The sequence below is a fragment of the Simochromis diagramma genome, unplaced genomic scaffold (assembly GCF_900408965.1).
Source record: "Simochromis diagramma unplaced genomic scaffold, fSimDia1.1 OVJJ01000501.1, whole genome shotgun sequence".
NCBI lineage: Eukaryota > Metazoa > Chordata > Actinopteri > Cichliformes > Cichlidae > Simochromis > Simochromis diagramma.
Genome location: NW_024387320.1, coordinates 6532721 through 6558142, shown reverse-complemented (window position 1 = coordinate 6558142; position 25422 = coordinate 6532721). Strand labels below are relative to the sequence as shown.

General features: G+C 39.7%; 1 protein-coding gene and 1 long non-coding RNA gene across 3 annotated transcripts in view; one reads left to right on the top strand and one right to left on the bottom strand.

Annotated features, from left to right (window-relative positions):
• The window catches only part of znf385b (zinc finger protein 385B), a 61121-nt gene that overhangs the window by 2533 nt on the left and 33166 nt on the right, over window positions 1-25422 (bottom strand). For both annotated transcript variants that reach the window (XM_040005479.1, XM_040005478.1), the window contains exons 5-10: window positions 7394-7530; window positions 7142-7252; window positions 3266-3461; window positions 2786-3157; window positions 944-1128; window positions 101-196 (exon numbers count right to left, since the gene is read on the bottom strand). In XM_040005479.1, coding sequence (XP_039861413.1) covers window positions 101-196; window positions 944-1128; window positions 2786-3157; window positions 3266-3461; window positions 7142-7252; window positions 7394-7530 — 1097 coding nt within the window. The remainder of the gene's footprint in view (window positions 1-100; window positions 197-943; window positions 1129-2785; window positions 3158-3265; window positions 3462-7141; window positions 7253-7393; window positions 7531-25422) is intronic.
• LOC120717458 lies at window positions 3880-22591 on the top strand. The gene is made up of 3 exons (XR_005692205.1): window positions 3880-3892; window positions 12687-12689; window positions 22482-22591. It is a non-coding gene; the product is annotated as an uncharacterized LOC120717458 (long non-coding RNA).

The window sequence follows — 25422 nt, the reverse complement described above, 5'->3', positions numbered from 1 at the left end:
GAGGAGAGGAAACAAAGAGACATCGATGAAAAAAAACAGAATGAAGACAAAAGTAAATAATAATACTTAATTAGAGGAAGGGAGGTAAAGAGACACTCACAGTGAGTGAGCCGCGCTGCTGTTTGTTGTAAGGACTGTACTTGGGTTTGCTGGGTTTTCCTGCCACTCTGTCCTTGTGCCTCCTGCTGGAGATGTGCTGCAACAACAACAAACACTGTCACAGTGAAAGCAAATCTGAGGGCAGACAAGACCAACAGCAACCGAGACTATAAACTGCACAAGAACAGAAGAACCTGAATGAAATTAAGGATGAAGATTTCACAATGATTCACAAACTAAAAGCAACCAAGTATGTAGTTCACTAGTGTAAGTTCATTTGTCATTTCAGGTAAAGAGTTGTTAAACACATTAGTCGGATAATGTACAGCAAAAGGCCTTTCCAGGGGTTAAAAACCTAAATAAAATGAATAAACATTAATTTTCCAGTTGTAACTGTGAGAAGACTGTTTTTACTTTAAACTTTAAACATAAACTGAAACTACATTAAAGGTACAGTATGTGAAATCTCACCACTAGGGTGTGCAGCTTAGACTCAGTTGAGTTCGACTTTCTTATCCCTCACAATTTAAGTGCATTATCCTAGCTACGGTGGCCACTGCATGACAAAACTCTGGCCACAGTTCATCTGTAGTGAGTGTAGGCTGTCAGTCCACTGTTTACCTCAGATGTCAATATTTGTCTATTTACTCAGCAGGACGCTGTAAAACCTTGTGAAAGGAGTCCAATATGACGACGATCACTTCTGTGACAGCAATACTGAGGTGATTTGCTGGTTTTACTGAACCTTAGTATTGTGTACCAAATATCTGAGTGTATATGAACAGTCTGACAATCCTGTAGCTGCCTTCCTTTAGATATTTGTGAACCTGCTGCGAGTTTCTACCTGTTTAAGCTGGATCTCAGAGTTGACATGGACATCGCAGATCTGGCAGTGGAAGGTTTTGTTCTGCAGGCCGGAGCCCTTCAGTCCCGAGCTGCTGCCGTTCTTCAGCTTTGCTCCAGGCCGAGGGTAGGCTTTGATCGGCCCAGCGCCACTACGAGCCTCCAGCATTGTTTTATGTTTTGATCCTGAAAGCAAAAGAAAACAAACTCAGGAAACATGAAAGGTAAAAATATCTTTAAAAATGGGTCTGTTGTTTTAATTCCATCAAAATAAAACCTGTACACATCGTCTGCTTTTACACTGATCTTTATCTTCATGGTTACAAAAGCTCTCTATAAAAATCAACCAGAAAAGACTTGCCGAGGATAAATATTCATGTGTGATTATCATAATGTGGAAACAGAAGTGCAGAAACTCTGCTGAAAGCTCTCCCTGTTGATGTATTCCAGGATTTCCACAAATCCTTTTGGCCATATTGGATTATGAACAAGTTTAATAAGTTTAATGCTTGTGTGTGTTTCATGCATGAAGCACAGCATTTGTTTTTTGAATATCTTTTAATGTCACAGGAGTAAAAGTAGATACCAAAGATCTCCAAGCAGGGGCAGCACAGAGCCGCTGAGGGAGATTAAGGGACACCTTCCTTCCACCTTTCAGTGTCATTAATCCAAATTCTCGTCTTTCTAAATGTGTTTATAGCTATATAGCTAAATGTGAAACTGTGTATATATACCCTGGTATGTTTCTGTGAGGAAGTAAAATAACTACCAGCAATTGAACTGTCCACCTAATTTATAGATTCAGAGATATGAAGAGTGAAAAAAACGGCATATGTTCGAGTGAGCTTCCCGCAACTTTCAAAAGAAAACTTGGTTTTATGTGAATCTCTTTTGGGTTTTTTTTGGATCTGACTTAAAGTAAACACAGGACAAGGCCTCGTGGGAACTGCATTTGTAATCTCCATCCAGGAAAATTCTCCGGTTGACTTAATCACTTGATTGCTGGTATTTACAGATGGTAACATTAGTTGAAGCGCTATGCTGAGATGCACAACAGACATATTTTGTATTATTTTAGTTTAATCACCTGATGCTTACTCTATTTTAGCACTGTAAATAAGAAGCAGAACCGCTCAGCCGATATTGTAGTTGGACCTGTCCTCACTGATTTACAGCCATGATAAAAAGACACTCTGTCAATTCAAGGGTTTCACATATCAGGAGATAATAAACATGAGCTGACACTTGGCAGGTCTTGAAATTAGGTAAATAAAACCACAGATGAGTTACAACATGTCACATGTTACACAATATCAACATTTATTTAACAAAAACGAAGCCGAAATGCAAACAAAGTCAAAAATATGTACATCTTTAATACTTCCACAGGAATTAAGACGATGAGTAACAAAATGCTCAGGAGGAAAGAGATTACCATCAGGGACTATCAGCCCATCAATCCGGGAAGAACTATAAGTATATTTACCAAACAATGTGAAATCTCCCATCGTACGCTGAGAGATTTTATTCAGGATTGAGCATTCCAGCAAATCCAGCCAAAGGTCAGACTGTGCAATGCTCAAAGAAACCAAGAGCCAAGAGACTCTACAGGCCACTTTTGTACATATTTCCTGTACTGTGCTAAAGATGAATCAATCCTTCTGTCCTTTAACTTCAATTTAAATCACAGCAACTTAACATTCTCCAGAACCGACAATTTTCATACATTCAATATTTCGTAAATGAAGGTGTAACAAAGAACTAGATGCCACAGAAGCTTTTGTTTTTGCATGCTAATGCTAATGCAGATCATATAAAATCAAAGGTGCATATCTCTCCTCACCTGCATTATGCGCCTCCAGCTGAGAGAGCGAGTTGACCGCGACTTTACAAAGAGAACAATACAGCAGCTTTTTCGCCTTCTCCTCTTCTGACTCCACTGAAGGTGAAGCATCCTGGGAGGGTGCAGGTGGAAGGGGAGCAGGGCAAGACAAGGTGGTGACAGGAACGGGAGCGGAAGCGGAAGACACTTTGGAAGAAGAGGATGACGAAGAGGAAGAGAGGCCTGGAGCTGGGAGTCCCGATGGGGGGCTGGATGGAGGAGGCTCACTGCCTGCTCTACTAGAAGAGGGGGAGGAGGAAGAGAGAGGGGAGGTAGAGGGGAGGAGGAAAGATTTGACAGGAGACGGAGTGTCTGCGGTTCTGGATAAGAAATCTGAAGGGAGAAGAGTAGAAGGAAAATGAACAAAAATGAAACAATATCTGAAAAAAACATCAGCAGTAACATAATTCACATCAGTGTTATTACTGGATAAAAATGAACCTGTGTGTTGATTAGTGCTGCTGTTAGCTGAGACAAGAGGGACGGGGACAGCTGAGACAAGAGGGGCGGGGCCAGCAGGATTACAGACGCTCCCATTGGTTTCTGCAGAATTTGACAGCTTAGCCTTGGCTTTGTTCTCCTGAGACTTGAGCTTCTTTGCGTGACGACTTCCTCTGTAATGAGCCTCAGCCTGAGACTGAGATGTAGAAATAGAAAAGTTTAAGTTTTGTATTTGAGCCATTCAGCATCCTCCAAAATAAAACCGATGTGAAAGGGCCAGAGACTGCAGTCAGTGACTGGAAAAGCCACTTCAGAGCAGCTATAACAATGAACCCTGTACATTGCTTTATAAGGTGCTCACCTTACAGAAGACATAAACATGTTTACAGCTTACAAAAAGTTTGGTCTCTATGGCTAATCTCCCTTTAGTAATTCAGGGTAGTTGTTGAACCATAGAAGGCATAGAAAAGCATGCTAGCAAAGCTGCAGCAGCACAGCAGCTCTGGAGATGCAGGCATTCATGCACGCTATAGGACACCTGTGTTTTGGAAAAGCTCAGAGCACAACCGCTGGAATTACACACATCAAAACAAGGACAATAGGCTTGAAGCATGAAAATACATTTATGTTTTTTTTACAGACCTACATATAGCACACATTAAATCCAGGCCTCTGGGCCACCTGTGTACACAGCTGGACTGATTAAAACAGGACTTTACATATAATGTTAAATGCACAGGAGATGGACCTGAGGCCACTTTTGGGCTGGCGATGCGTGAAAAATGTGCAGCCCCCTCGTTCTCTGAATAAAGCCGGAGCATCTGTGCAGCAGGAAGGTTAACAAAAAATTGCCATAGCTATTTTTTTCATCATGCTCAGCTTTTCCCAACAGTGAAACATCATCCAGTAACGTGGCGTTTTGGCCAATCAGATGAATGCGAGTCCTCGTTTTCTGGGTATTCACACTGCAACAGGAAGGGTAATGTTTCTTTCCAGGCCTAGAGAGACTGCAATTTCCTTCTTCCAGAGTCCCATGGAGGGAGCATCCATACTCTTCCAACATAGCACAATGGCTCTTCTGGCTTGATGTAGTCCATAGTCCAGTAATTTAGTTTTTTTTCCCCGATTGCTTAAATTCCCTTGGATATATTCCAAGTACATAGAGTTTTCCTTTTAAAGGGATTTTTACCTTAAACACTTCAGACAGATATTTGATAACATCTTTCCAAAAGTCCTGGATTTTAGGACATTCCCATAGACAATGAAGAAGAGTTCCTTTTTCAACTAAACATTTAGTACAGATGTCTGGAATATCATTGGACATATGATGAAGCTTGACAGGTGTTATATAGGTTCTCATGAGCCATTTATATTGCAGTAGTTTAAAGCGTGTGTTTATTGTTTGTTTTTGTGCTTTTAAGCAAGCCTGGTTCCAGTCATTTTCATCTATGTCCTCTTGGATCTCCCTTCTCCAAGCATCCAGTTTATCTGCAGCTGAGTCTTTGGAGGAAAGCATCAGTAAATTTTAATATATAGAGAGAAAACCTTTCCCTTTTGTATTCTTAACACATACCTCCTCTATTTTTGTCAGTGGTGGAAGTTCAGCAATCCTTTGCAGTTTTGATGACAAATAGTTTTTCAATTGTAAATATTTTAAAAAGTGCTTTGGGGGTATTAAATATTTTTTACATAACTGATCAAATGTGAGCAGCATGCCGTCTGCATATAGGTCTTTAATTTTTTGAATGCCTTTATTTTTCCATATTTTAAATCCTCCATCATTTTTACCAGGCGTGAACTTTTCATTTCCCCAAATAGGGGTAAATTGCGAAAGCGATGGAGGATCACCCACATATTTATGAGCTGCATGCCAAATTATAATTGTATTTTTCAAGAAAGGGTTCCTTGTATTTTTTCTTAATATCTTAGTGTCTGAAGAATATAGAAAAGTGTGTAAAGGAAGATCTGGAACAGATTTTTGCTCAATGTCAACCCAGGCTGGAGGTGTTGTTGGGTGGAAATAATGGGTGGCTGATGTTAGTTGGGCAGCCATATAATACCATCTGAGGTTGGGGACTTGGAGACCTCCTCTTTCATAGGGCAAGTAAAGTAGTTGTAAGCAGAGCCTTGCCTTCTTATTATTCCAAATAAATTGGTTAAATAGTTTGTTTAAACTGTCAAAAAATGAAGTTGGTAGAGGCAACGGAAGTGTTTGGAAGTAATATAAAAATTTGGGTAAAATTGTCATTTTTAGGATATTTATCTGGCCTATCATAGATACAGGCAGGTTTGTCCAACGGTTTAGCATTTCTGTGACGTCTTCTACAAGGGGATCATAATTTATTGAGGTTATGTCCTTGAGGCTTGGGGTGATCCTAATGCCTAAATATTTAAAGCCTGTTGTAGTTGTTTTAAATGGGGTGGCCACCACAGGGCTTCTTCTTTCTTCTTCATTAAGAAACATTAATTCTGATTTAGAATTTTTAATTTTGTATCCTGAAAATTCTCCAAATGTTTTTATTAATGTTACTAAATTAGGGATACTATCTTTCAGATTAGTCAAAAAAATATATATATAATATCATCTGCAAATAAAGAAATTAGATGGTCTCTTCCTCCAATTCTTTTCCCTGATATTCCTGCATTTGCTCTCACAGCTATGGCCAGAGGTTCCATTGCTAACACAAAGAGAATTGGTGACAGAGGACAGACCTGCCTGGTTGATCGCTGTAAATTAAAGGGTTTTGATACTTTATTATTAGTTAAAACTTGTGCTGTTGGATGTGTATACAATAATCGGATCCATTTCAGGAATGTTTCACCTAGTCCATATCTGGGGAGCACTTGTAAGAGATAATTCCATTCTATTCTATCGAAGGCTTTGCACGCATCTAGTGATAGCAGCGCAGTGTCCTCCCTATTGTTTTTCTCATAAAGTACATTGAGGACACGTCTTATATTATGATAGGCTTGTCTCGTTTTAACAAAACCTTGTTGATCGTCTGTTATCAAATTAGGCACATATTTATCTAGTCTTCTAGAGAGTGCTTTACACAAAATCTTCGTATCACATCCCATAAGACTAATTCCCCTATAAGAGGTCACGCTCCTCTCTTACTTCTCTGAGCCGTGATTCCTGTTTTCATGTTCACTCATGAATAATTTCACCAGCTCATGAATAAGTGATGTTTGACTGGCATGTTCCTAATGAGGCAGCTCGTTCCCGCACAGCAGTCGTCTGTGAATGGGCAGAGTGTCGTTTACGCAGATCTGTGTCATTAGGGTGTGGAAGGGGAGGTGTTACACCTGAGCATACGCACCTGTTCTTTTCCAAGAGCACCTCACAAAATTATACAAAAAAAAAAGAAAAGAAAAGACTTCATCTCTCTAGTGGTAGGACCCTCCTTTTCAGCAAGACTAACTATAAACTACTTGAGAATAAACTTCCATCCACAGTAACGCCAGTGAAAATTTAAAAGTCAGACAATAAACAGCAGTTTTTTGTTATTGTTCATTTTCAGGATCAGATCCCATAAAAACGCAGGACTGAAATGCGGTCGTTAACAGCAAGCTCAGATTAGCTTGCACGGCAAATGTTAATTTTAGATGTGCTGAATTATATTTATGATTGGAAAACTAATTCAGTTTCACAGGCTTTAGGTGCTAATGAGCAAACATTTCTAAGATACAGTGCTAACTTTTTCTAGCAAACTTGTAAATGTATTAATAAGCAAACACTTCATTTATATTTATATCTTGTATATCGACCAGAAACAAAACACGCATACACACACACACACACACACACACACACACACACACACACACACACACACACACACACACACACACACACACACACACACACAGACTTACGTCAGAGTTGAACCTCAGCTGGCAGACAGTACAGGAGATGACCTGTTTCTTTTTAGGTACCATGGTAACGCCAAAGGTGTGGTTGATTACAGCCTTCTGCACCGGGTCCATCTGAATGAGACACACAGAGGTCAGAGGTCACGAGCTTGTTTCAACCCAAGTACTGATGACACCATGAAAGATTTTTTTTGTTCGATCTATTTGACCTGCAGCTATGACACACGCTCACCTGTCGCTACCACACACACCTACCGTGTTGAAGTTTGGGAAAAGTCCAACTGGTGACGTTGTCTCAACAGGAAACGGCAGAAAGGGTTTCATCATGACTGAGGGACCAGTGGCACCTATGAGACCTGGCAACGCTCCGCCCACTGCACCACTCCCACTTCCTGGGAACAGACACGGAGTTTAAATAATTGATTTCTAATACCTTTGTTTTCACACACTTCAAACAAACATAGCAACAACACAAAGGTTTGCAGGGCAGAGTTTCTGCTTTAAGGATGAAGCTGAAACTTATATTGACCCAAATTTCACTTCACAGAGTTGCTACAGTCACACAACAATGCGAAAATAAGGATATACTTATATTTTTCCATACTGAAAACATCTAGAAATTAATCCAGAAAAAAACCCTGGTTGACTCGTATTCACGCTACATAAAACGGGTGAGCCATTTTATGATGTTATGGATTTAGTTTGGTCCCTTTTGGCTAAAAATATTGGCCAATATTGAGTTTTAATAATGATTCCTCAGCTGTTTTGTCATTAGTCTTTTGACACTTTATGAAGGTGAAATTAAATTACATTTATTAATACATTTAAGAACTTTTATCCAAAAATTTGTTGAATAATGATTTCATAAATAGCCTTTTGTCAAATTAACCATCTGTAAGGATCAGGAAATATATCTAAAGCTGTGCCTGTTAAAGAGAAAGACACACTTCTTGGCATATTCTCTGAAGAGCAAACAAAGGGAGTTCATCTTTGATATCTCTGGAGTTACGATCTGGAAACCTGAGCAGCAGATCTGCTTAACAGTACCTAACATATGGATACAGAACATATGGAGCTGCAGCTGCTCGGGGCAGAGAGAGGCAATAATACAGAAAGACAAAGCGAAGAGAGGGTGAACGATTGGCTCACATAATGAGTCCACGTGTCCAGCTGCCACTCGGCCAGAAAGACATGTAAACTTTCAAAAGGCAGGAAGTACACTAACCGAGCTCACGCAGAATCCAAGCTGACCAATTCACACTATACACAACTATTACAAAACATTTCTTCAACAAACAAAACTTGAGTACTCTAAATCTGCCATGAATTATTAGCAGTGGATTATTTGGAGGGTGGTTACATGTGAGCAATTTTAGGAAAACAGTTGAAGATGTTTGAATCCACCTGCTGCTGCTAGTTCATGCTAGTTACCTGATGCAAGCATATTATTCTGTGTATGTTTAAAGTTACAGCATGTCAAAGCCCTGCAGTGAAATCTTTTGTAACAACAGTGTGTGGGTGGAAACACTGATGCCATCTGAATCAGGCCTGATGAAGGAGGGGGAGGCGGTGGAAGAAGAGGAGTAGGAGGTTGTTTCTGGTCATGTTGGTTTAGTGCATATGTCCAGTGTAATGTAATGAAGGTAAACCTGATTATATCCCATTTTAAATAACAGTCTGGCCAACTCTTTATGACTTCTAATGCATCCATGTGAGTACTATAACCCATTTACATCCACTCTACATGAACTCTAATTGTACCATTATAAAAGATTAGAAATAAAATATAGAAATACAACTCTACTTTAAGACCTATTATAATCTATTCTGATGAGCTGTAACTGACTGTGATCCACAAAACATTAAACCAGTCACAATGTATTAATCTTATTCAGAACAAACCAACAAAAAATTCACTATAGCTCCACCCAGACTTTAAATACTGTGTGTGTGTGTGTGTGTGTGTGTGTGTGTGTGTGTGTGTGTGTGTGTGTGTGTGTGTGTGTGTGTGTGTGTGTGTGTGTGTGTGTGTAACATTAGGCTAGCTGTAGAAGAGCTGTGTGCCAGGCTGTTGACTCTCTAAGTTTATCCTCATATAGCAGCACTGTGAGTCAGTGTCTGTATTTATAACTACAGCTGATTATTAAGTTCAGAACAACATGAGACGGTGTTGTAATCGAATGTGAAGGTGGGCAGATACGGCTCAGATCACGATCTGGATCCGGGAGGTTATTTATGATAGTAAATACACATTAGTGTCTATTTTTAAATGTGGCCTATTGTGTCAGCTTGGTGGATCGGTTACAAAAAAGAAGTCCTGCAGACCGTCATTACTACAACAACCAAAATATTTGTTAACCTACTGCGTCATACTGGAGCTCCTTCAGATGCGCTGCTATAATGCCTTCAGAGCTTGTTTAAGCACCACTGAGACCACCTTGATGATAAGTTCAGCCAATTTAAAAAGCCTATTAACATGTAATAAAGCCACGATGTTAAGGTTACCTAAAAATCACTCAGGAGAACCACTGGAGCCTCTTCAAACACCACCGATGCCACGTGAAAAAATGCTTGAGAAACTTTTTTTTTTAAAAAACATTAAAAACAAGCTGAACCACAGAAACCACTTCAAGAAAGCCTAAGCATTCTTCCTCCTAAACCTCAACCAGCAGCTTTCTCTTTTCAGTGATCTCATTAGCATTAAACTCTATTTTTACTTGATTTTTTGTTTTTTTGAGGTGTGACATCTCCTGAATTCTGGGACAATAGAGATCTTGCAGTCCTCTAGTCATATTAAAGAAACGGTGAAACTCCCTAAAGGACAACAGAAACCTCTTTATGACCTCCCTGAAACTACTCAAGGATGGCTTAACCTTCTTCAAGGACCCTTTTGACATCCTGGAGGACTTTTTGAGGACCCTTTAAGCCTTTACAAATCCTGTATCTTAAGCTGGCTGACTATTTTTCTAGCCTTAATGTTTCCTGATGCAAATATATGTTGGCTTTATGTTGTGACTGTACCTGCTGAATTCAGTTACTTGTTAGCCTCTGGTGTAGACCACTCATGATTGGTATGAATTGAAGATATTTTTCAGTATGTGTGAGTATGATGAACAGAGTGTTGAGAGAGTGGTCTTAATTCTGTCCTTCTGTCCTCTGAGATCTGGTTACAACACACACACAGTAACCCTTCTCCCTTACACTAAGTTGCTGTTCTAAGAAGCTGCTAAAAATACTGATCTAAACATCTGCTACTGCACTCCCATGGAAACACTTCATAAACCAGCATGAAAACTGGCCAACAGCAAACTAATGAGCCAGTCAGCTTTATTTCAGGCTGTTGGTGATTTGTCAAAAGATCCCCGAGATGCGGTACTAGCTGTAAACAAACACGCAAAAAGTTTTCTTACAAGATTCTTTAAATAAACTATTTCCATTCGCAGCGTGCAACTTTGCAAAGTGGGACAAGCAACAAAAAGCTGACAAGTTGAGACGCTTCAAACTGGAGCTGGCAGGTTTGCACCTGTCTCATAATAACACTGACCAATTTAGACTGGCGCCTAATATAAAATTGACTGACGGAAAATCACTTAGTCACTTAGTCTGACACTGAAATTGTAACCAGAGAAATCATGAGATAAAGAGAAATAGAAATCTATGAGGGAATTTTGTAACATTTCTGCCCCTGTCACCAAAACGTCCAATCAACAGTTGAACTGGGGAACATTGGAGCCAATCGTGTTGCTGCACTGATGCATGTGCACAGCAAAGGTTCAGAACTGTTTAAACTCTGTGGTGGCAGGATAGATATGCTCCCTGTGGTGGTTAGATATGCTTGCCATTTGCAGCAAAGACATTGTTTTTCTTGGCTGACCATATTCAGAATTTAAATTAGCACGGCATTTGTTGAATGCTTCAGCCATAAAGATGGACCGTGTTGGCACTGAGAACTGAGCTTCAAATTAAGTCATAATGTCTTGTAGCTGTGTATATGATATCTTGCAATGTTTTCTAACCTGATTTGGCTGGTGTCTCAGTAGATGCAACTTTTATGTCCCAGTAAATACGAAAATTAAAGATATGATTCTCTGGCCTTTAAAAATAACTACCCAAATAACGCCCCAGAGGTGTGACCAAAATGGCTGTCAAATGGCAAATACTCTGAATTGCCATGACTTACACAGAAGACTTACCACCTACCACTTTGGAATGGCCTAAAACTGGAACCTAACTAAGCAAATTAGAGTAATCTAACACTAGAACTGGATCTGAGTGGATTAAACCAGTAAAAGTGGAACTGCCCAGTTTGGTTGGATACTTGAACCTACCAGCTAAATCCACTCCAGAAAGCACTCAAAGGTCATCTGCGCTTCTTGGTGAAATAGACTGTGATTTCTTGTAGGTATAGATGGAGAGCTAATTAATAACACTCAAGTCAGCCAGGGATACAGAGTGGGTCTCAATCACAAACAGCGTATATGCATATGTGTGTGTTCATGCATATAAACTTTTGATGAAAACTAGTTGGTGTTATAAAATGTAAACACACCTCTTCAAACTTCTATGACTACTACAAATAATAATAATGATGGGAGGAAGAAAAAGAAGAAGAAAACATGAGCAATGTGAGAAAAAAAGTAGTCTGTTACTCTATTTTTAATCTCAACTTTGATATCAAAATTCTTCTTTTTCTTCACTCGAGACACAATAAATGTCTCAGGTTAAACAATAACTAACAGTTATTTATTAATTTTATTCACAGTCTTGAGAAAACAGAAGCCGTGCAGCTCATTATCTGTTGCTACTGTTTCGTTTTCTTGAGCTGCTTTATCAGCTTTGAACTTCCCTCCTTTCTTCTCTACACCTTCAGCTACATGCCAGCTAGCTAGGTAGCAATTCTAGTGTCAAACTCTCTGCAAAGTGAGAAACAAAAGGAAGAAACAGCTCCAGTAAATCCATACTTACAGAGTATTATTGGCTTGAGGCCAAAGGACTCTGTGAATAATAAAATTGTAACTAAGCTAACAGGAAAGTCAGGAAGCTGAAACCACCCACACACTTCTGAAAGAAGCTGTTGTCATCAAAAATAAATCAAATATTCTGTGTGGGTACACTATGATTGGAGGGTGCTAGTGAGCTATGGTAGCTTCTTCTGTTCCACTCAAAGTTTAGAAATGTGCAGATCGCTCGTTATAGGTCAAAGGTGTATATTCAGGAATTCTCTTATCTTCTAATCAGAGCAATAGCACTGAAGTTACAAAATTCCTGCCTTAAATTCCTGTAGAAATCACACCATGTCAGAGCTCCAAACATTTTAAATGATCAAAGCGTCTCTCCTGGCGTGTCCTTTGCTGACATCAGCAGCTGCTGAGATTAAGCTGCCTATAAACTGATTCTGATCCTTTATTCATTTGTAGCATCCAGCTTCCTGCTGGTCAGCCGAGTTTCCCCGTACAGCAGTGAGATTTATGGCTCTGGCTGCAGTCAAGGTCATCTCTGGCATTCACACCTCTCACACACACATCCAAACACATATTTACGCTCGCAGTTAGTTCTGCTTGGGGGCTCACATGATAAAGACATGAGAAACGAAAACCTTGCACGGTGCTCTGCTGCACCGAGAGCTGCAGACTGCGGCTCCTGTAAGTGATCTGACCCGGGCAACTCTGTGCCCAGTGGGTGTGGTTACTGAAAAATGTGGCTGATATTTAATCAGTCACATGCCCCTGGTGTATAAATCCAAATGGAGCGGCTGAGCTGCACACAACCTTTTGCTTACAGTAGCAGCATAAATTGATACACAGAGCATTTCTGGTGTTTGTAGCAGGTTAAAGACTGATTTATAGTGAATGAGAGTCTGATGTATAGTGATTGAGAGTGTGGAAAGGAGCACTGCTGAGCCACTAATACGGAAGGATTTCTGTTTACAATTCTTTTCTTGTCAAAAAGAATTTTTTCCCCAATTCCTAAACATATATTTCAAAAAGATCTGTGCTTTTTTGTAGGACAAGTCAATCCCATTGTCACGTCCATTCAATTCCTGATGAATACTTGAATGTAAATACCAATACCAAATACCAATCAATTTCAAAAGGGCACAAGACATCAGAAAACAAACTGTACACACATCATTATGCACTGAAAGGTCAAAAATCCAACAGAAGAGCAAGGCACATTTTTATAGGCTCATGCATTTTGGTGATTTTTTAGGGCTTATCAGATAAATAATATTGCTTAGCTGAGCAATTAACTACACTAACAGCCAGCCGAAGACATCTGTGCTCTAGTTTTGGCCAGTAAAGTTTTAGCAGTTTATTAGGATCTTAGCACTAAATAGCAGGTATCGGTGTCTGCGTGATGACAGCATACAGACAGTATACGGATGTAGTCTGCTTACCAAGATAGCGACAGTAGGACCAATCTGTGATATCACGGTGGCTATGTCTATCTTTTATGTACAGTCTAAGATTTGTATGACGGTCACTGGCATTTAGTTAGTTAGTCATTTTTAATGCAAACTTAGATGTCTTAGCTGTGACAACTTGACATTAGCGTGATAAAGACGTGATAAACCTATTATAAATGTGACAGAAGGATTACAGAGCAGCAGCATGAAGGCTGGCTCTGTGATTACTTACTTGTTCCTTAGTTCCTTACTTGTTTTTATTATAATTATTATACTACTAATAATAATAATAATTATTATTATTATATTAACTGATGTAACAAAAGAACTTCTCAAATATGAGCTAAATAAAGAACGTTTTCTCTAACCTTATTTTAAACTGTGGTTGGTCTTCACATTAGCATTATCAAGGTTTATCAAGGTCTCAAAACTGCATTAGAAATAGTATCTGACAATAGTGGTATTGTTGAGACTAGACTAAGTAAAGCTTGGCTAATTTGACTTCATTATAAAGACAGCTCAGTGTTATCTTTGCAGTAAAGATTCCCCTGTGTCCATCATAGGTGTGTAATATCCATAGCCAAAAACAGACGCAAAGCCACTGTTAAAAAGACAAAAAAAGTCCTAGATGCATTAGTCAGAGAGCAGAAGACAAACGGAAAAGGAATATAACATCGGAGAATCTGATTAAAGCTCGTGCTGTCTTCATCACTAATCTGGTGTTCCAGAAAATTCCTCGTCAACATCCATGAGGCTCTGTTCCTCGTGGATGTTGACGGGGAACAGAGCCAGAAAATGCTCCTCTGGAAAAGAGAATTTGTCTGTGATGTTATCTTCAGTATGTCTTTATCCACACTGTTAATGCAGCTTCACTCTACATATGATCATCCAGCTCAGAAGACTAAAGAGAAACATCTGGTGCTGTTAATCAGACCCTAAAGTTATTAGAATGGACGGAGCTAAAGTAACTCCACACTGCAGGATGTGATGAAGATGAAAGAGGAGGAGAGGATGTCAATGGAGATGGCAGTGAAGACCGAGATATTTATTTGAGATTTAAACCAACTGAAGGGTCCTACCTGAGCCAGATGTCTTTTTTGGGGGTGGGTTTTTTTATCTCAGTCCTGATGTTTTAGTTCCCACTTTTCTTCCTCTTCCTTCTGCATTTATTCAGTTTGACTCTACTTATCCGCGTTACACTGCTGTAGTCTTTTAACAAACATGCAAACAGCCAAACACACCCACCATGTACTCTGTGTGTGTGTGTGTGTGTGTTAGGGAGAGAGAGAGCGAGAAAGACAGAGAGAGGGAACGTATCAGGTGACTGGAACAAGAGTGGCATGTGTCATCGCTATCTGGACCCCCGAGCCTCAACGTCAGGTGTGTGTTTCTCTATGTGTGTGTGTTACTTCCTAATCCCTTGCTGCTATTTCCTCTAGAGACAAGTAACTCTATCCCTGGGGATGAGAGCGAGAGAGCGAGAGCGAGGGAGAGAGAGAAAGAAAAGACGACCACACACACTACTTACAGATTATACCGGAGGATTAAAGATTACATTACCCCGCTGCAGTCACTGCTGTGTGTGCATGTGTGTGTGTGTGAGATAAGATCAGAGCAGTTGCCGGTTCACACGTCTACGGTTACCACGGGTATGTGCGTGTGTGTCTGCATGAGTGTATATTACTCATGTTGTGTGGACATAAATCTTTTTACACAGTCACACTGAAATCACCCGCCTCCCCATCTGGTGACAAAAAGCAAGTCCCTTTGCTAACTTAAAATGGAATAAGGGCTTATGGCGTTTTTAGAAACTCAAATATTTTAGCTGCAGTAGCGCAAAAGAAACTGGGAATCTGCTGCCAGGCTATCGGCTACCTGTGCAGGCGCAGCGAAAGCTCATGTGACGACATCAAAATAACGACAGCAGCGGAAGCAATGAGTAAAAGTAACCATGTGTTTGATATGTTGTTATTTAGATAAAAGAAATGCTGGCTCATTCAAGTTTGGAGTGGGAAAGTTTTAGCGACGTTCCCAACAGAAATGGAAAATTCTGAGGGGAAAAAGCATCGCAGTTAAAGGATACCCCACCAGTGCAAAAATACTCAGGAGGCACAGCAGGTCCTCTACTTAGCAGAAGGTCAGTGGTTCGATCCTCCAGTCTGCACGTCAAAGTGTCCTTGGATAAGACGCTGAACTCCAAATTGCTCCCAAAGCATCCATCAGAGTTTGAGTATGTTTGTGATAATTAGAAGGTGCTTAAAGGCATAGAATTGATGCAGCTAGTAGGGCCTTAGGTGCTCAGTTACAGTAGAAAACCACTGAATACAGTTAGATCTGTAACTTCTTAGACAATAACACGACTTCTGCAATTTTGTTTCTGTGCACCAGTGAAGTGGCTTTATTTGTCTGATTACTTTTTTAGCCTTTGAAAACACGTCTACGTCTAAAAGTGGCTGTGATTCCTAAACAGTTACTGCGGTATTTTTGTTCAATTTACTAAATTAAAGCTGAAAGTAGCTGCCTGGTTTAAAATCCACTGTGGTGGTGTACAGATGTAAAATTACAGAAATGTGTCTTTGTCTAAAAAGTTAGCAACATAACTGTAAATACCAGCCCGTTAATTCAAAACTCCATCATGGGCGTTGTGTCCCACCAGTCCCAACTGTTTATCATGTATATGTGTATATGTTGGTGACAGCCTGCACTGGAACAAATGATGTCCTGTTGAACAAACAATTTCTTGCGCTCATCTAACACAGGGATTCTACATAACAGACATTTTCATCTGAGGCAGTAGGGAAATACAGATTACTGATATTAAAGGATTTTATATTGTCTGTTCAATCAATATCTATTGGTTTGTTTGCAGCAGTTGTGACTTAATTTTGAAGCTGTTGGTAATTATGAAAACAATGAAGTCATAATGTTTTATGTTATGTTATGGTATGTATGTACCAACCATGACACACGACTTCTATATTTGCTTAGCAGCTATGAATGTCATCATTAGTAGCAGCGAGGGTTTCTGTCTCTGTGTTTGTTGGTTTTCTTATTTTGATAGTCTCTCATCCGGTGTGTGTTACGTTCAGTTTTGCTTCCCTTGACTCATTAGTTGGATTCTGTTCAGCTGTGTTCCCCAGGCGTCTCCACTCTGCTCTTACCTCATGTGTATATTTAAGGTATGCGTTTCCTGTTTTCTGGGATGTTTTTTTCTCCCTGGTTCTGTTTCTTGTTGGATTACTTAGGAATTTTTTATTAGAGATCAGCCTGCAATAAAGGTTTGCTTTCAGTTCTACTCAGAAGTCCCATATCCTGCATCCTTAGGTCCTAAACCTGCCTGCCCTGCTCCCCCACTTTCTACTCATGTGTCACTAAAGAGGTTCAGGTGAGCAGCCTACGATTGGAGCCTCTATGTGCGGAGTTCCGCCTCAGGACATCCTTTACAGTACAGTATCCATCACCTGCTTCCCATTGCAGAAAACCCTGCAGCTGAAACCACTGCAGCTGCACATGAAGCCTGAAAGTATCAGGATATTAATACACCACTGATCCTTTTGGGAGGAGAACTCGTCTCACTACCTTCATCTGCATCTTAGACATTCCTTATCCACAGAGAACGAGCTGTGGAGGGACATAGGCAGAGTGTGGATCTGCTGACGGCAGCATTAGACATCACACTGCATTATTATTATGCAGAGAAACACAAACATTAGCATAACAAGCTTGTGTGTGTGTGTGTGTGTGTGTGTGTGTGTGTGTGTGTGTGTGTGTGTGTGTGTGTGTGTGTGTGTGTGTGTGTGTGTAAGTAGGTCATGTTCAGAACCTTCTTCATCCAAAAAGAAGACAAACACACCCAGAGCAGACCAATCAAGAATATGAAAGCAGACAGGAGAGCTCCCGTCTGAGACTCAAGAGAAAACAGTAGAAACAGACAGAAACATAACAGCACAATCACCTGCAGGAGAAAATTCCTTAGACTCTATAGTGGGGGCTGAAAATGTAAAGCTTATCCTGAGGGCAGTGCTAGGGAAAGGTCACTTTTATTAAAATCTTAAAAGGTTAAGAATTATCATGTTCTGCAACCCTAAAAAGAAACACCACGAGACAAAAGACTTTTACTTTGAAATTAGCTGCGAGATGAGCCGCAACAGTATTTCTTTATATGATCTGTAGCCCTCTCAAAAATATTTTTCTAGTATATTTTTTACTGTTGGCGACAAGATTGTGAAACTTTAATATCTACATCATGAATGAAAGCTAAAGCAACAAAAGCTACCCTATAACACAGCTTAAAAAACAGACTCCTCAGACTCTTCACTTTATCTCCATTTCATCACCCACCTGTTAGTGCAGCCACCAGAGATCAAGGGTGTCAGATATCAATATGAAGTTAAGCCGATGATGTACTCTTGTATTACTTCCCAAATTACACCTTTTCACTTCAGCTAGAGGCTAGAAAGCAATAAAAACACTACAGTAGGACAGTCGATGCAGCTAACTAAATAAAACAAAAGCAGTAAACCTCAGAGTCCTCGCCAGAGCACATCTATATATACCATTACCTGCTAAATCTAGTTGCCAAGAGGTGGGGTTTACCATGGACAGGTCACCAGTCTACTGCATGCATGGAGATGGAGACAAAATGCAAAACGCAAAAACATTCACAACTGCAGTCAATTTAGAATCAGCAGTTAACCTAGCATGCATGTATTTGGACTGTGGGAGGAGACCCACGAAGGGAGAACAGCCACATGCCACAGAGAAAGGCCTCAGATAACTTAGAAACCATTATGGTGTCAGATTTAATATTTAGTCATGTGGAAATATCTCATTTGAATGAGAACAGACTTAAATCTATGAACCTAAGCCTTTAAGGACATCACTTTCAGATACTGTTCATTTGCTGTAGATAGTTTTTTAGGCATGCTGCATCTTCTTTCATCCTCCACTTTTCTAGCCTCCTCACATTTTTAAAGGACACACTGCATACCATGATGAGACATGCCAAGGTTTTGGCTATAGCTCTTTGGAAATCATCTTGTTGGTGCAAAAATGCTATTTCATGCTTGTCAAACTGGATAAATTCTAGTTTTTTTGCAACAGGCTGCTAGTAACAAAGTGCTTAAAGATATAATTTAAATTTGGTTCTTTGCTAAGATGAACCAGCACAAAAGTGGTTCGTCCCTTGATTTAGGCGTCTTTTTTATGCTTGAATGATTTGTAAGTCATTGTTTCTCTGAAAATGGTCAGGTTCAAAGACTGGACTGGAAATAAGAAGGGAAAGCAGCTAATGTCCAAAGAAAAACACAAAAAACTTAAAGAACTATTACTTGAGATCATTAAAAAAAATTTACAAGCAAGTCTGGTTTCTTGGAAGCAACATATAAAAGAAAGAGGGGTGAGTCAAGACTTTTGCACAGTACTGCAGTCCACAGATTGTGGACACTGCCAAGAAAGGTTGATCTGCATAAATCAAACCAGACATGTTTGCAGTGGTAAAGGGAATCTACTGTGTGTGTTTTTGTCTCCTAAGCACACGATGCTCTGTGGTGATGAGCAGCAGCGTGCATGTAATCACAGCAGTCACGCTATCTATTATAAGAGGAATGTCAGAACAGCCAGGAAGCAGTCACAGAGTCAGTGGGCTTTACTCTCTTCTTATGTGATACACAGTTATGTCTATGAACCTTCATGTACTATATGGAACCCAAATGTTCATCTATACACTGAGATTTCTGAAACATATCTGAGCGAGCAATGGTAGTCAGTACAAGTCAGGCGTACAGTCCACTTTCATATGTTTGTGTGCATTCCCTTTTTTTGCACGTAGTATAAATCCTGAGTGGAAATTCCGCCAATTAGAAATTAAAAAGTCAGTTTATCTGCCTGCTTTATGTAGGTACCAATTTTGAACACACTGTAGTGCTACCTGTAGTGAAGTTGTTGAAAACTGTGAGATGAAGCTATGCAAATTTCACACATTAATATCCCTCTTGTAGTTACCTGTAATAACTTTATTCGTGTCTTAAAATGATTAAAAAAAAAAAAAAATCCAAATACAGTAAAACAATTGAATAAAAATGTGCACTTATGTGTACTGAAATAGCAATGCTAGAAACCAGCTCCAGACAATGAGTTGTGTACATAACCCTTCTTAAATATGTATAATAATCCTCTGATGAACAGCTGAGTCTTTCTCTTGGACAGTAACAGTTTTCAACCTTTTTTAGACAAAACTCAGCCTCAGTTGAAAGTGTGAATCCAGGTCACAACCTCCAGGTTCTCCCATAAACACCTAAGTGCCCACATAAACAACATTTCAGACAGAACTTAAAAAAAAAAATAGCATCAAAGAACAAAGCGTCTCAATGAGGCGTTAAAACAGAAATAAACAGAATAAGAATTTCCTACCTCGACTCATGAAACTACTCCACATTACGTACAGGAAGACAGCTGTCTCACCTCCTCAGCCTCCTCCTCCTCTCCCTCTTTCCTATCATCTGCTCCCCTGATAACATAAAAAACTAACCAAGAGAAATCCCACACCAAACAGCGCAGACTCGCTGCCTGACTGTTTGTGTGAACGAGGAGAGACACGTGTGTGAGGGTAGAGGAGGGCGACCGACACACAGCGAGAAAGAGACAGAGTGCACAGTGTATGTGAATCACTGAGGTGATGATATTCATGGTGAACGGTGATGACAGCCCCTGTGTCTCAGTGGAAATCCCTCTTTCTCTCTCTCTGTCTGTCTCTCTCTGTGTCACCGGGTTGCTCGCTCGCTCGCAGTTTGTGGCATCATGACAAAAAAAAAAAAAAGGAAAGGAATAAACCAACAAATTATTTATCTACTGACCAACAACAGGGTTTGTCCTCTACTGTTTTCAAAAATATCATGTCCACGCAAACAGTTTCCAAAAAAAAAAAAGTGTCCGCATAAGCAATTATCTCTGTCCACGTGCACGTACAAAACTGCAACTGAACGCCATCATGACCAGTGTTGGGCAAGTTACTTTGAAAAAGTAATTAATTATAGTTACTAGTTACTTCTTCAAAAAAGTAACTGAGTTAGTAACTGAGTTACAAGATTCTAAAAGTAATTAATTACTTGAATAGTAACTATCGTGTTACTTTAAAAAAAAAACAAAAAACGTTTAACCATGGGGCCAGGGTGTAATTGGCAATTTTTAATTACTTTGCTTTTACTTCTATATTTCACCTTTAAAAACTATTTACTTTGCCTTGTTTGGTATCATCCTTTTCAGCACAACCTCACATGTCTGAATTTACAGTTATGTTTTCATTTTGACATTCTGTATTAACACAATTTATCTAAAATCAGAGAAAAAACATAAAATCCGAGAAGAAAAAAATTATATTTTTTACTGTAACAACCACAAACATGTTTATTTAATCATATTTCATAACTTTACATGCAAATATAAATTGTCAATTCTAAAATCATATGCACAAGTTTTGCAAACAACAAAGTTACTTGCACCTTTTACTCTTTTTTTATAACCATTTCAAACTATTTACAGAACAATCAGCTGTTCTGCATTCAATAAGACACTAATTATTTGTGCCACTCCAAAAAATAATTTCTGTCCACTATAAAGGAGAACATCACAGCCTGATACCTGCAGGCCTGACGGCAGCAGGTGGATCACTCCTCCTGTTTTCATTCAGCAATCGCCTCATTGTTCTGACACACAACACAAAACGATCCACATCATTACACACTATTCTATCTGTATTTATTATATTATACAATAATTATTATGTACTGTGGACCTACCACCGATAGAAAGCGCGACACAGGTTTGGTACATTGTAGATTGGGCGAAGCCAAAACTGACAGCAGTCAATAAACTAATCAGCTTTTAAGCTGTGTAGCCCAGCCATACTGCATGCATCAGCTTTATACTGGTCATACTAGTCTTTTACCAGTGTCTTAGCACCAACATGGCCATGAATTATTTTGGGTTAGTGGTCAAGGATATAGTCAGGGAGGCACAGATCATTGGTTCATAGCTGATCGTACCCGGTCGCTACCGCTGAGCCTGTTGTCATCACCATACAGCACTATGAGTGTGTGAATCCATCAGCAGGATCTATTCATACACTGCTGAATACATCAACACAAGACCACACATCAACACTTGCTCTACCCCTTTGCTGTCTAACAAACATGCACACACTGTTTCAATATGTGCCTATTAATAACTCTTTATTTCCCTGCTTATTATGAATGGGGTTTGAGCAACACAACACTGTGACCTTTATTAGCCCAGGAGAGCTAATTAGAGCTAGCTTATTCACGCACACACAGTCAGATGACAAAAGGAAAAACTACGGAGCCCCGCAGGGGACATGGGAGAAAAAAAAATGAAGACGGACTTTTGCGAGATCTCGCAAAACAAACTCGGGATCTCGCAAAAGTTTCATACATCTGTTGGAAAATGTTGGAGCACTTTTGCAAACATGTGATGTCTTGTAAACCGAGCAGATATATGACGTTTACACAACTACATTCACACCTCAAAATATCTTAAAAGTGTATTTTGTGACCCAGAAAGAGTAATATTACAACTAAGTAGCTGCCGCCATTGTTGGAATTCAACTTTTGCGAGATCTCGTAAAAAACAGAGGTTTGATTTTGACATTTTCACTGTACGTAAGAAGCATCCAATCAGAAACTCAGTTTTTACAATTACCAGGACTCTTTCCCTTTCACCCTTTTCTATAAACTCCAAACACAAAACCCACTTTTCAAAGTGCATTCACATGAATTCTGACTCCAAATAATCCCTATAAAATAGCTTTATCTTCTCTTAAAATCAAACATTCATTAAAAACAAACTCTACGGAGTATTCAAAACCGCACCTCTTCGAGAAATGGAAAACGCAGTGCTTCCTTCACCCTTTCAGAATGAAAGAAGCAGTAAACACATTAGAAACTTTAAACAAAAAGCACACGCACAGTGCTGCTGTTGTTTTCAGCAGCAACACTGCAGACATAGAGAAGAAAGAGGGAAGAGAAGAAAAGAATACCTTCTACAGGAAGAGAAGAGAAAAGACGTAAAGAATATGGAGGAGGCAAAGAGATCTGAAGAAAACAAGAAAGAAAGAGAGTGGAAGTAAAGGAAAGAAATGAAGGAGAGGAGTAAGGAGGAAAGGAGAGGAGCTGTAATATTGTAAATGTAATTAGTCTCATGTGAGTTAATCTCTTCATTTGTACTGAGAAAGTGGATCATGGGAATTCACTCATTTAATTAGCGAATTCGTGGGTGTATAAATGTGTCTTTGTGCGGGTACAAGTGTGTATGCTGCCTCCTGGTGGTCACTAATTGCCACTGAGGCAAAAAAATATATACTGTAAGTACACTCAGTACAGCACATCCACACTTCATGGTCTAAAAAGTCACGGCTCTCTTTCCCTTTAAGCTAAAAACACATTTTTTCCATTTGTGGTTTTGTTTTTCCTGAGCTTAACTGATGGGTTCAGTTTAAAATGTTCACTCGCCACTTAATTAGGTACACCTTGCTTGTCCTGGGGGCTTGCGTGGGAAAATCCCAGCAGATCAGCAGTTTCTGAGAAACTCAGACCAGCCCATCTGGCACCAAGGACTGTGTCACATTCAAAGTCAGTTAAAGCGGCTTTATCGTCCATTTTGATGCTCCGGGTGAACTGCAGCAGGTCGTCTCAACCATGTATACATGCCTACATGACCTGAATGGCTGCCAAGTGATTTGCTGATTATATTTACGTTAAGGAGCAGAAGTGGCCAGAGAGTGTATTTGTTTGCACACTGGTCACATACAGAAGGACTGACAATTTAAGTACTTTACACAGGAAAAGAGACAGACACTAGTGTATGTAGATGTAGATATACTAAAATCATTTTGTTGAGAAATAGGTGGATGAGGGTGTGACGTTTATCTTCTTTATCCAACAAGATCAAACTCTTCCTTAAGGAGGCAGGATATACAACAATGCAGTTTTGGCAGTGGAGGACTCCCCACAGCTGGTTCATTAAACATTAATGTAAACCATACAGGAATATAAAGCTGAGTGTGTGTTTAAGTTTGTTATTGAACATGCTCCAAATTGGAATTAGTATTGCACTTTGTCACTGCCTTGAAAGTGCAGACTTGTTGATCCAGAAAATGATTTGCCACAGGAGAAGTTCAAACCTGAGGGTTATTTTTTAATATTCCTTCTCTTCTGCTGACATAATGAGCCACTTTGGCACAACAGCTCATAAACAGTCCCATTAGTATTTTTTTGGTTTGAGATATTTGACTCTGTTTTCTGTATTTTTATTAGAAATCTGCAATGTGGAAATGTTTTTAAATTAGTAGACTTAATTTCACCTGACGAAGCTGAAAAGCAGCAGGTGACACACCCATGACTTCCATTTGGCTTCCTAGCTAATTTTATTAATATCAGGATCATGAATTTCCAATTATCCATGCATTATTCATGGCTGATTCACCATCTTATGCAGTCCTCCTCCTCCTGTTATGTAATTCGTTTTTTGAATTTTTACCCACATAGATTCTGTGCACATATTTAGTAGATTCTCTCCATTTTGTTGCAGTTTCTGTGGGTATTTCTTATTTTTTTGGCAGAAGTTATGATATAAGCTTTTACTCTACTCATGTATTATTACATGTCTTTGACAGAAAATGTTAATTGTGGTATTTCATCTTTTCCTGGTTTGTAATAATATCATCAAATGTCCTTACCAAGTTTTACCTGCATCATTACATACAGGCTTCTCTCCGGGCAGAACTGGAATCACTTAGCACTACTACATTTTACTATATTTATTCATTTAATTTCATTTCCATAACTTGATAGTCATGAGTCAGTAATAGCAACCCAGTAAATAGACAGAACCGATAGAGTCAGTCAGACTCAGTACTTATTTCTTGAGTGCAAGCCTTGTTGTGTAGCATTTTTAAACTATTGTGATACTTCTACTTGAGTAAAGTGTCTGGGTAATTCTCAGATTGGTGAGTAATAACTTTGTCCTTCCGTTACTGACAGTTTGTAACTTTGGAGCACTTCTGAGGTCTACTCTTCGTGCAAGGAGAAGAAAAACAGAAAAGAAAATGACAAACTTGACTCTATGGACCCGGTGTCTTTGGACAACCAGCCGAATGATGATCTAGAAACAAAATAATCTGCTCTTCTGATTTACAGCAGTTTTATATGGAAGCCATCCTCTCTGGAGCTCACTGATAGCAGCAAATGCCCTCCTGCAGCACAATGATTGTGATGTCATCCGACCTGACTGCTGATAGGCTGCTCAGCCAGGTCACTGTCACACACCACACACACTCACAAATACACACTTAGCCTGGCCTGGAGGAGCACTGAGTTCAGGCCAAAGAGCTTTTCATCGTCGAGTGAGAATCACGTAATGGAGAGAGAGAGAAAGAGAGCACGACATGATCATTCAGGCTGAGTGTGTGTGTGTGTGTGTGTCCAATAGAGAGAGATTTAATCTTTAATCAGCGTTATTGTACCCTGCACACTGATATGGACACACAGTATATAATTACATCTGCTGCACTTGCACACACACAGGTGTCAGTGGGTGTATGTTTCTCGCTCCACTCGACACTACAGCACACTTTTACAAGTGTCCTGCGTCTTTGTGTTTTCAGCAACAAACTGGAACAGTCCGACAGGAAGAGTCACACAAAGATGCCGTGACAGCAGCTCTGCGTGGAGACTAAATGTATTAGTCTCCACGCAGACGTCCAAACGTTCACAATGCATTTGAGAGATGTCGGGGTGGATTCGAAGCGGTGCCATGTCCCAGTTTAATGACCTGCTGCTGGCTGCTCCACTTTAACTCCTTTACA